This window comes from Lampetra planeri, chromosome 49, assembly GCF_965212315.1.
Source record: "Lampetra planeri chromosome 49, kcLamPlan1.2.h2, whole genome shotgun sequence".
Lineage (NCBI taxonomy): Eukaryota > Metazoa > Chordata > Hyperoartia > Petromyzontiformes > Petromyzontidae > Lampetra > Lampetra planeri.
The window spans coordinates 7,774,701-7,786,706 of record NC_136155.1 but is presented as its reverse complement, the minus strand read 5'-3'; the positions used below and the strand labels follow the sequence as shown (position 1 = coordinate 7,786,706).

The window sequence follows — 12,006 nt, the reverse complement described above, 5'->3', positions numbered from 1 at the left end:
CGTCGGGGCGCCGCGGGGGTCCGTCTCGCTCGCCGTAGCCACGTGCCCACCCCACACCCCACCCCCGGCCCTCCGTGACTCTCTGACCTCTCAGCATCACTGGCGTCTGTCATCCAGCAGCAGCAACAACAACCACAACCACCACCACTACAACAACAACCTCTACAACAACAACAAGCTCGCCTCTCACCATCTCCCAGCAGCACGCTCCGCGTAAGCCCGCGGGTCTGATGCGTTGCGCTGTGCGCTGCGTGTGTGTCAACGCGAGCTGATGTGTGTTGTGTTACGGGGGCTGCAGCTGGTGTAGGTGCATCTACCGGTCTTCTCAGTCAGCCGACCCATGGCACCTGCAGGGTCTGTCCCGAGACCTTCCTGCCTGTCAGCGAGCCTACAAAGACATTTCACGTGGCCTCAAAGTGCACCTGGCCTGGCACGGGCGCCGCGGGTAACGTCACCGCCAACTTAGTGGCGAATGTCGAGGGGTATTGTTTTGTGAGCGCGTGTAGGCCCGAAGATGAACGGCGATGCTCCCTCGACCCAAACGACGTCCTTAATTGGTCTAATGCGAGCTTAATTAGACTGCCAAATCGATCGCCGTTGTGCCGTCGGTGTTGGCTGCGCAGACGAGACGCGGCGAGGCAATGACGATGGTGGTTTGGTTTGTGTCAAGGCCGCCGGGTGGTTCCTGAACGAGCTAATGAATACATCATGCGAAGTTCAATTGATTCCTTTATTGTTTATTCGCTGGAATCAAGGCACGGCCCGTGACCGAATCACCCCCCCCCCATCTCGATCTCTCCGAAGCTCGAAGGGAGAATGTTCGAGCCTGTGCCGGGGTGACCTGACCGCCGTGCACACATCAGAGATTCATTGGTGGTGGTGTTGTTGGTGTTGTTTTGTTGTTGGTGGTGGTGGTTGTTGTTGGTTATCACAAATGATAGCTCAACGGAGTGGCCTATTTCGTGGAAATGTATAGCAGCCAAATGCTCTAAACGCGTGATTTTCATTCTAAATGTGGAGGGAAAAACCGGAGAACCCGGAGGAAAATCCACGCGACCACGGGGAGAGAGACACCGCAAACTCCAAATATACAGCAGCAGGCGTCAGGGTCGGGGTCATCGCCACCGCCACTTGGCCGGCATGAGCGTGCAGGGCAAAGCAGAGATGCCTGTACAGAGTACAGTATAGCAAGTCGGTTACATTCACGCCGCTTGTATAGCAGTGTGTGCGTGCTGTGCACAGTTGAGTGTAGTAATGTTCATTCGTGCTACCTTCGATGACTAAATAATGCCAGTTTACAGTGCTTTGTTAATCCAGTGATGGATGAAAGTGAGTTATTGAAGGGGATGGTGGAGGCAGGAAAGGTTGATGTGATGCCCGCCAGTAATGTTCCCTGGGAATCTAACTCAGGTGGCCAGGTTCATAGTGCAGTGCGCTAACCGCTGTGCCACCACTCCTCCCCCCAGAGGCCCATCTGTGCAAAAACATTAAATTGGCATTGATGATTGTTAACAAACTGAAGAACAAACATGCCGTCGGTATTTCACACTAATGGGAACAATGTGCACACAGCGCATGAATTGAAAGGGTCACCCCATTGGTCAAAAAGACACGTAAGCAGTAACTAACAGCGATAACGACATGGGTAATGAAAACCACGTGTTCGGAACGACTGTTCCACTCTTCCACTGTTACTCATTCTCCCGTCACTCCCCATCCCCAGACAGGATATCAACTGGGCTGTACAATTTTGCTATTTTGCCACACAACATCATTATCATCGCCACCGTCACACGTTAGGTGCAAGGGTAAGAATGACTCGTGCGTTATCAAGTCACGCTGGGTCCTTGGGGCTGGTGAGCCAGCCAAGTCGATGTTGTCATCTGGGTCAAACATTGGTAGGAGGAGTCGTAGTTGAATTTCGCTTTTATATAAAAAAAAAAGTTTTATCCCTGAAAAAAATTGATGACCTGCATCACCCCTTTAAAAAAACATATATATACACACACTTTAACACATAGCAGGCTTTGTCAATCCACTGCTGGAACAAATCCCCCTCCGTGCTGTGTTGGTCACCTAGCTGAATTAAGAATGCGGATGGGTGAAGGGGTCCCACCCAGGACTGGTTTAGATATCACAGCCGCTGCCGACGTTAGCCGTGGCCAGATATAAAAAAACGTGGTTCGCCGCGTTCAGAGCACCGTGCGTGCTGCTGTGCCGCCGTGCCGCTGTGCCACTGTGCCGCCGCCGCTGTGCCGTCGCTGCGCCGCCGAGATTTTGCAGGACGCGCGCTCGGCGACGACGCGCGATCGTAACCCGAGCGGGGGGGGGGGGGTCCATGTGCGTGTTCGACGACGCAGGGTGGCCGGATCGCTGACCCGGAGCCCCGTTCCGCCACGCTGCTCCGAGCCCCTGCACTTCTCGCCATCCCACGGAACACGCAGCTCGGGGATAGAGAGCACCGTTAATCGAGGGCAGATTGGCGCAGCTCACGGAGTACAACAAGGAGGCTATGTTGCACAGATACACCTGTTAATGCGGTTCACACGGTGCACACGCAAGCTACCTAGCGCGGATGCACTGACCGCGCGGTGTATTCAATACACGGGCAGGATCCATTGTTGAAATACGTTATTGACGCAGTTCACGCACCCAGCGCAGTGGACATAGTTGACATGCATTGTTCACGTAATACGTGCACCCAATACAGGCAGCACACATAGCCGAGAAACATTGTTCAAGTGTTTATACACAAACAGCACAGACGTCTTCACGTAGCTCGGTTCCAAGCAGTGACTCATCTTGAATTTATATCAGGGATCGGCTGGCACCCAGACCGTAAGAAGTGGAGGAATTGGGTCGCTTGGCGCATCAGTGGGACGGGACAGACTAAGCACGAAGTATCCACTCTAATCCACGCACACGCACGGCGCTCACCCCCGCAGTCCGATTTGTCCAGGCGTCCGTTCGGAAGCGCGCCTGAGCCCTCCCGCTCTCGCGCCGCCGCGAGCCATGTCGTCGTCGTCGGTGGCGGCGGCTCTGGAGGCGGCGGTGGTGGTGGCGTGCGTCTGCCGCCTGCACCTGACCTCGTGGGGGCCGCTCACGGCCTCGCTGCTGCTCCTCGCTGTGCAGACCTTCTACACGCAGCCCAAGTGGGGCCGCCTCATCGGCGCCTCCCCGACGCTTGGCGCCACCTTCCGGCCCGGCTCGGCCTCCGCGTGCGGCCTGCTGGCGGGCGGCCTGGCCGTCCCGCTCGTGGCCGCGGCGCTGGCCCACCGCTGTGCCGGCACGGCCGCCAAGGCGGCGGCGGTGTCGGCGGCGCTCTCGTCGTCGCTGCTGCTGTCGCTCGCCTCGCTGGTGGGGCTGCTGCTCACGCGGCCGCTCCCGCGTCGGACTTGCGCCGTCTACGTCGCCACCACCGCCCTGGCGGTCCACGCGCTGCGCGGCGGCGCCGGCGCCAACGGCGCCGCCGTGATCGCCGGCCTCCTCCTGGCATCGGCCGCCTTCCTGCTCCTGCTCTTGGTGGCGCTGCCCGGCAGCCTGTCGCTGGGCGAGGCGCTGGTGGTCGCCGAGGGGTTGGGCGCGCTGGCGCACTGCCTGGCGACGTGGACCGTGGCCTCGGATGGCGGCGCCAAGCGGGATGAGCTGACGAGCGTGCTGCTCGTGGTGAGCGCCGGCGCCGTGGTCGCCGGCGCCATCTTCGGCCTCCTCTTCCGCTTCATGACGTCGAACCACCTGGCGCGCGCCGTCTACTTCTACGGCCTGTGCCTGGTGTTCGCGCTCGGCATCCTGCTGCCCTGGCTGCAGCACCTGTTCCACTCCGACCCCTTGCTCTGGCTCGCCGACTTCCTGAGCCGGCCGCGCGACCGCCGCTACACGCTCGCCTACTGGGCCTTCCTGCTGGCGGGCGCCGTGGCGCTCGCGGCGGCGCTGGGCGGCGCGGCGTGGCCCGCGGGCGGCGCCCTGCCCCGCACGGCGGCGCGCAAGGCCTTCCACGCGTTCGCCGTGGCCGCCTTCCTGCCGGGCCTGGCGCGCGACCGTGCCCTGCTGCACCTCGCGTCCGTGGCGGCGGCGGCGGCGTTCCTGGGCCTCGAGTACGCTCGGGCCTTCGACGTGCGGCCGCTGGGCGGGATCCTGCGCGCGTCGCTGCCGGCGCTGGTGGACGAGCGCGACTCGGGCCCGCTCGTCCTCACCCACATCTACCTGCTGCTCGGCATGGCGCTGCCCCTGTGGCTCTCGTGGCCCGCCTGCTGCCCCCTGGCCGGCGCGGCCGTCGGCCTCCCGTCGCTGGCGCCGTACGCCGGCGTGCTGGCGCTGGGCGTGGGCGACGCGGTCGCTTCGGTGTTCGGCTCGGGCCTCGGATGCTGCCGCTGGCCCGGCACGAGCAAGACGGTGGAGGGGACGGCGGCGTCGGTGTTCGCGCAGGTGATGGTGCTGGCCGTGGTGGCGGTGGCGGACGGCGCCGTGCGGCTCGGGTCGGAGTACGCGTCGGTGCTCGTGTGCGTCACGCTCGCGGCCCTCCTCGAGGCCTTCACGGCGCAGATCGACAACCTCCTGCTGCCGCTGTATGCCTTCGCGTTGTTCCTCGCCTGAGCGACGACGGTGGTGCCACCGGCGGCAAGGTGAAGCGTGCCGAATCGGCTCGTCGTCATTTCTACCTCCCTCGTGTTTTCCGTTGGCTCCGCAGCGCGTTTTCAGGTCGTGCCGCGCATTCGGTATGACGCCGTGGTACGATCCGACAAACCGCGTCCCTACGGGGTGGAGGGGGCGATTCGGCTCGCTAGACGTGAAATCCTACGCAGTTGTTTCCCTCGCTAGAAGCTCACGGTCCGGCTTTTCATTCCCAGTGGCCCTTCCCGTACGTGTGTGTGTGTGATGCAGGGAACGTACACACGGCTGCCTTGCATGCATGCGCTCTCTCGTCTGTTTCGGCCGTTTGTTTTCATGGCTACTATTCTTCTTAAAGAGATTACTTATATCATTTCACTTGGGGTCACACTGCCAGATGATTTTTTTATCATATCGTGAAGGTTACCGCACAGCGTTTTTGTCGTCGTATTTTACATTCTCATTTTTTTGGTCAAAAAAAATTAGTTTTGTACAAATTACGTGAAAAGGGGGATAAGGATATTTATTTTCTGCAGTAATTTTTTTGAGCGGCGACGTGTAGCGGGTCTGCTGCGCATTGCACTTCGACCGGCCACGGCATTGACCAGCGCGTGGTGAAGTATGGTCACGCACACTTCACCCGTGACCAACGACACCATGAGGGGGGAGGGGGCATTGATACAAAAGTGGATCGACAAGAGGGCTGTGAAAGGAAATTGGGTGACACAGGTTAAGACGGACCTCCTACTTCCTGCACTAGAGAACCCGGTCTTTAAAATCAGTTTGCCGCCTGAACTCGTTTGCTCTAAAGTGGGCGCTATGAGCCCCTGAGCCCGGAGACACCTGGTCGCCCAAAAGGGATCGCTATCGTTGCACTCGAAAGCACTCGAGGTACGTAGCGGGGTGGTTCACGTCGATGCTCACGCCGGCCATGCGCGCCCAAATTGTGTGTAGGTGTGAGAGATATGAACCTCATGGCGGTACCCCGGGGTACCAAATAATACAAAATGGCCGAGGCAATGAAATATTTTATTTCTGGGACACTATTTTTTCCAGGGGTGTACTTCACTCCGCGACTGGGGTACCAAGCAATCCGAAATCAGTGCTACTCCGCAATGTCAAAACGCAGCGAGGACGATAGCGCTAAAACCCTGAGCGCTCGTACACACCATAGTGCATCGTGCACAGCTCGTCGAGATGAGTCGATTGCCGCATCGCCGACCATCAACAGACTAAAAATGACTGCATCACGGACATTATGCGAGAGCCGGGGTACCGCCATGAGGTTCATATGGGTTGTTCTCAATACGTGTTGATTTTTACGTGCGATTTTTTTTCTTCTTTTTAACCGTCAAAGGTGAATAAAACAATCCGATGTCGATTACTGGGCAGCACAAAAGATGAACGTACAAATAAAACAACAAACATGAGATGGATAGTGCGTGCAGTGCAAATGAGACGGACGAAGCGGAGTGCAGTCGGTACAGGTGAGAGGGCGGGGGGCGGTGATCGAGCTCCGTGGACGCAGTGAGGGTTGGTGGATCACACGAATCGTGGAACCCCCTTCCCGTGGCCGTTGAGGAGAGGTGCCATACCCTGGCTCGCCGGAAGGCGGTAGAGCAAATGTGGAATAACATCGTCCGTCCCTTATGTATGGGACGGGACGGGGGGGGGGGGAGTACCCCCTCGCGTGGCGGAGGCTTTCTCTGGGCGCTCTGCTTTCTTCCCGCAAATGTGAACGCTCATTAATGCGCTGAAAACATCTGAACATTGAGGGGACTTCAGAGTTTGAGCAATTGTGCCGGCTCACCACCTGGCTGCTGCCCTCCAGCTTTTCCGTGGTTCCTCAGCGATTGTGAGCAGGAGTGGCCTGAGCCGTCCATGTAGGCGAACGAGGGCGGTTGCATAAGGCGCCAAGTTAAGTGGGGCGCAAATTTCGAGGGGAAAAAAATGCAAATAAAAAATCACGAAGATGTCAATATTTCAATTCCCCATGCACGTACAGAGGGAATATTAATCGTAATTAATTTCTCAACATTTCTGAGAATGTATTGGGTTGGATAGTTGTACGGACGGACAAACTGAATAATTATGCCTCTGTTTAAAAACAAATACGCTTAAAAAAAACATTATATGGAAAATAGGGGCAAAATGTTTCCCAGTTTACCAAAAACCTCAGCCTAGATCTGCCCTTGGGGCTGAGGGGTGCCGATTGCAGTCTGCCTCTGGCGCCAGTTGCTAGCAGCTGGTCTCGGGCCAGCCCTGACTGTGAGATGCATTTTGCATGAACAACGACAACGCTAAATTTTGATTTAAAGCTTTCGTGACTGGAGGGATTCATATTCTTGGTTCTTTCGGTAAAGTCACATAGAAGGGAAATAATAAAATAATAAAAATATAAAACAATAAAAATTCTCACGACGTTTCGACTGCAACACAAGCAATCAGCATCAGGTGTGAAATCCATTGTTATTGTGGATGTCACACCTGATGACGATTGCTTGTGTTGCAGTCGAAACGTCGTGAGAATTTTTATTGTTTTATATTTGTATTATTTTATTATTTCCCTTCTACGTGACTTTACCGAAAGAACCAAAAACGACAACGCTGTATAAAAGTAAACATTATTATCAAAAAGGGATCAAACAGAGAACATGCAAGAGAGTGTAAAGGATGCAACCAGAACAGATGAGGCGCAATGAATGAGACGCACGGTGCACACTGGAGGCAACAAACAAGGCAACAATCCGATCTCGAACTGCGACAAGCCGAATCGCCCGAGCGTGCGAATTGTCACGTAACTTACCTTCGTGACTTGTTCGGCAAGCGCGGGGAATGGCTGGCTGCAGCGGAACCCTGCAATATAGATGAGGCTTAGGAGAGCGAACTTCAAGAAGTCCTGACTTTGAGTTTGATTTACAAGCTGCCGAAGGTCTTTGAGACCTCTTAGTAGCAGTGTTGGTTCTTAACTCACGGTTGCGCGAGGCCTGGGGTTTTTTCTCTGTTCGTTTTTCGTACAAGGACCATGTGAAAGGCCCCCAAGCGGATGATCAATTTTACTGCAAAACAAAAACATTACGTGCAATTTGTCCGTGTCGATGTCGTTTTTAAACTATAGCCTCACCACTTTGAAATGTTTGTGTTAAGACCCGATGGATTTTTTAACGTCTTGGCGGCACCCCACAGCCATAACCGACAGATGTTTTAGTTTTTTCCCAGTCGGGGGACGAAGAGACTGGACTTGTGTCTTTATTTGAACAGGAGAGGGCAGTCGGGTGGTGGGGGGGAGGCGTCCCTGACTATAGGGGACTGCAGTGGAGAAGGAGACCTCTCAAGTGAACTTAAGTTGACTGTAGAGTTTAGTTGCTGGAGAAGAGTGGCACGGGCTGGTTTTCTTCACGTTTATCAAGCGCCTTGAGATGCACGTGCATTTAGTTAATGAAGCAAGGTGGCCAACCTTTACTGACCCTACGAGCCTCGTACCACAAGGCGACAAGTGGCAAGACACCGAGTGGTTCACTTCGGGTGATCACCTGGGGTGGTCACCTGGGGTGGTCACTGGGGTGACACGGCCACGTGGTCACGCGGCCCGGTTTCGCTGTCGCTGGTTGGCCGTGGGGCTTTTTAGTTTAGAAATCTGCGGTAGAACCCCCCGGGGAGTGCTCGTGCCGGGCTCCGTTTCCGGAGGCGAGTGTCGCTGGCTCCTCTTGCATTACCTGGGTTTTTATTTCCTGTTCAAATGAAAGTTTTTTTTATTGAAAATTTGATTGAGCGCTGCACTTGAATTGCCCTAGAGATTTGGCCACCCCTGGCCGTATTAAATTTTTAACTAGAAGCTTTTTTATTTTACCAGGTAAGGCCCACTGAGCTATACAGCGTTTTTTCAGAAGCAACCTGGCCACAAATGATAGCTCAACGAAGTGGCTTATCACGTGGACATTTATAGCAGCCAAGTCCTCAAAACGCATGTTGACTCTGAAATGTGGATGGAAAAACCGGATGAACCAGGGAAAAATCCACGCGGCCACAAGGATAGAGACATGCAAACTCCACATATACAGGCGTTAGGGTCGGGATCGTACCCAACGACCTGTATACCAGGCGAGGTAGTTAACATCTCGCCACCATGGCACCCCAATTCAAATTGTTGTCAGTGACGATGGTGGCTGTGTGGGTCATGGTGAGCCACACAATAGATTCGTGCCGTATTCTGTAATGTGTCCTGTGAAAGTTTCCCCCCGCGTATTTAATTGTCACCCCTGTAAAACCTTTCCTACTGATGATAATTATGTAAACTTCCATTATAAATTCCATTTACATTTTTATAAACGTGTTTTGTGGTGCTGCACCGAAGTACATTTCACCGGTTCAACTTTCAAAAGGGGCGACGGTAACTTTTGAAGCTACCATTGTATACTCGTCACACACCAGACCTCCACCGTGTACACCACCGATGTCCATCGCACTTCCTTTTGTAATAGGGATGGTTTTTACTCGACGACAGAGCGGCGCATGATGTGTTTAAATTGCGTGCGGACAGGCTCCACGACACGCACAGTTTGTGATAAACTGAGCAGAGCAGTTGCTGCTGCTAGAGTTGGTCCGTCCGAACTTAAATAATCGATTACTAATTACCAGTTTGATTCCTGCACTCATCAGTAACACAAAAATAGTTGTGAGGGGGTTTGGGAAACGGTCTCGCTTCTGTTCCTGTGTGCGTCCCGGCTGGACGGGAAGCGATTAGCGCGATTGGTGATGGCATCATTTTTCGCGTCACTCTAGGCGAAGCTTCTTGGAGCGGGGGCCCCACTTTAAGAAGGCAGGATTTGTGGGGCTGCGCTGACATTGAAGTTAATCGACCGCGAAAAATAGTAACCAGTTACATTTCCCGTCCATTAATCGACAGCATCTTCCCAGCTCGACCTGCTACTTGAATCTCCACTCAAAAGCAGCCACCTGCCACGCCATCGGCGCCTGGCACCCCGCGCTCATGCGAGCGGCGATCTGTCGCAGCCTCTCTACGGTTTCCTTGGGTCCCTTGCTGCCCGCGGAGCTTCTGGGATGTAACCACTGGGATTCAGAAACGAAGATCGATCGATTTAATCGGCAATGCTGCTTCCCCCCCTCCCTCCCGTGCGAACTTGGAGATAGACATCATGGGACCTTCCCTGCCAGTATCAAAATAATAGGTTTTACCCTTTCTGGCAATAAAACAGGGTGTTAAGATGTTAAAACACCAAACAGAAACTGTTCGCAAGGAATCATGCCTTGCATTAACCACATATTTGTGAAAATGCTAACAAAAAACATGCTCTGGTAGTATATGCATTGTCTTTGAAATTGATTGGTCCACACCATAGACAGCTTTCTTTAGAGCAGGGGTGGGGAACCTTTTTTCTGCCAAGGGCCATTTGGATATTTACAAAATTATCAACTTAAAAATGAGCCTGTTATATTTGGTCAAACATATAATTAACTCACCCCTAATGTGATGGCTGGAACTGCTTTTCTTTGGCGAGGCGTGTGATGTTAGCTGGTATTGATGATGTTGCTACTCGCAACTGCTTTTCCAGGTTTGCTCCTAGATTTATTGAATTCCGAGTCCCGCCTGCGGTTGCCTTGGCAGGGCCACACCAAATGATTTTGCGGGCCTTATACGGCCCACGGGCCTTATATGGCCCGTGGGCCAGACGTTCCCCACCCCTGCCTTAGAGCATAGTCTCAAACAGTGACATGATTCCTTGCAAAAGGTTTCTGTTTGGTGTTTTAACACCTTAATACCTTATGGGAACCTCATTTGCCAGTAAAAATATGATAATTGGTTCTTTACCCTTCTATCTGGCAACAAAACTGACACCTTTTTACAAGGAGTCATGTTTGCATAGACCGCAATACCTGCAGTCATAATACAAACAAAAGAACATAACAACTTCAAGGACAGTGCACATTATCAGAGTTATGTTCTTTTGTTTGTATTATGACTGCAGGTATTGCGGTCTATGCAAACATGACTCCTTGTAAAAAGGTGTCAGTTTTGTTGCCAGATAGAAGGGTAAAGAACCAATTATCACCTTAATACCTGTTTTATTGCCAGAAAGGGTAAAAGTTATTCTTATATATTGGGGGAAAATGCTGGGTCAGGTCGCCCCCAGCGTGGGGCTTGAAGCAACGACAAGCAACTCCACTTTTCATTTCATGGGGATCCAGTCTTGCGTCTGCGCCGTGGGCCCTTCCTACTCTGTGAATACCTCTCTCACCCTTTGAGGCAGAAATGTCCTGATGTGTTGTACACCCAGAGGTCGGCGACCAGTGCAGGAGGCCGAAAGCCAAGACGCGGGATGTTGTCGAGTGGACTGTGTTGGGCGGGGTGTCAACTGCGCAGCAGCGTTGGAATCTAGATGATGGAGCCACAGTGATGTGTGGTGCCAATGATCTCATGTGGTGTCACAAAATAATATTGGTGTTTTTGTTTGTGCTGAGCTCGTGTTTAGATTATCACAGGAAGTACCAGCTGGAAGGAGGGACCTAAATGGGAATGTGCCAATATGCAGTTATCAATTTCCAGATACCCCACTGATTTCTAATGATGGACTTTTTCACAACAGCCGATTGCATATGGTGATAACGATGGCTCCGTATCTCACATAGAGAATATTCAAAGGTTTTATTAAGGTCTCGAGTTTGGCGGGAGACGTGCAGAGGCTTTCTAATAAAGTGTTTTCCAGTTTCTATCATTTCAGTGGGGTATCTATAAATTAATCACCCTGTGAAATTTCGTACGAAATGTTAAATGTTTATAAATGATTCGTGCAAGTTTTTAAATCTGTCGATTACACTATTACAGTATCGTGTTTATTTGACAAATCATTGCTTACTGTCCGGTATTTCAATAAATGTGAATGCTTTACTCAACAACTGTTGAAACGTTTTGGCGGTGATTTGTGTCATGCTGATTGAAATAATATTTTTTACAGAGCATTATGGGTAGGTCATTTCATTTCGACTGTGGTTATGTCCATTCCGTTTAATAATTACAAATGTAGGCTTTGGGATTTTTGTGCAAATGTAGCGTTTGATCAATCTTGACTGTGTAGTGGCTCCAAGGCGAGGGAGACGGTTCGCTAGAGGCAACACGTTCATTACAAACTCGGGAACATGACACAGGGGGTAACGGGGCCCCTCACTCGCGATATCCTAAGGAGGTAGCCCCCCTCCGGACTAACGTGCCCTGACTGGTTACAGCGCTAACCCTACATTGGTTAGATCTGAACCCGACCCTAGCCAGGGGTCCGGGTTCTGCCCACTGGGCTCTTCGCTTTAGCTCTTCAGTGTAGCTCTTCAGGTCTTTAGGTCTTCAGGTGGACGAGGACTGCCGGACCCGTTGAGGGGTCCGGCTTT

At 52.9% G+C, this 12,006-nt stretch overlaps 1 protein-coding gene across 2 annotated transcripts; it reads left to right on the top strand.

Moving 5' to 3' along the window:
* The first annotated feature begins 63 nt into the window (after positions 1-63).
* LOC144733934 (dolichol kinase-like) lies at positions 64-6,038 on the top strand. 2 transcript variants are annotated; one of them, XM_078615961.1, is made up of 2 exons: positions 64-213; positions 2,946-6,038. In XM_078615961.1, the coding sequence occupies exon 2, from the start codon at positions 3,013-3,015 to the stop codon at positions 4,591-4,593; it is 1,581 nt and encodes a 526-aa protein (XP_078472087.1). In that variant the 5' UTR covers positions 64-213; positions 2,946-3,012; the 3' UTR covers positions 4,594-6,038. The 2 variants fall into 2 exon arrangements, with proteins under 2 accessions (XP_078472087.1, XP_078472086.1); XM_078615960.1 differs by having other exon boundaries at positions 2,361-6,038.
* Positions 6,039-12,006: the final 5,968 nt, after the last annotated feature.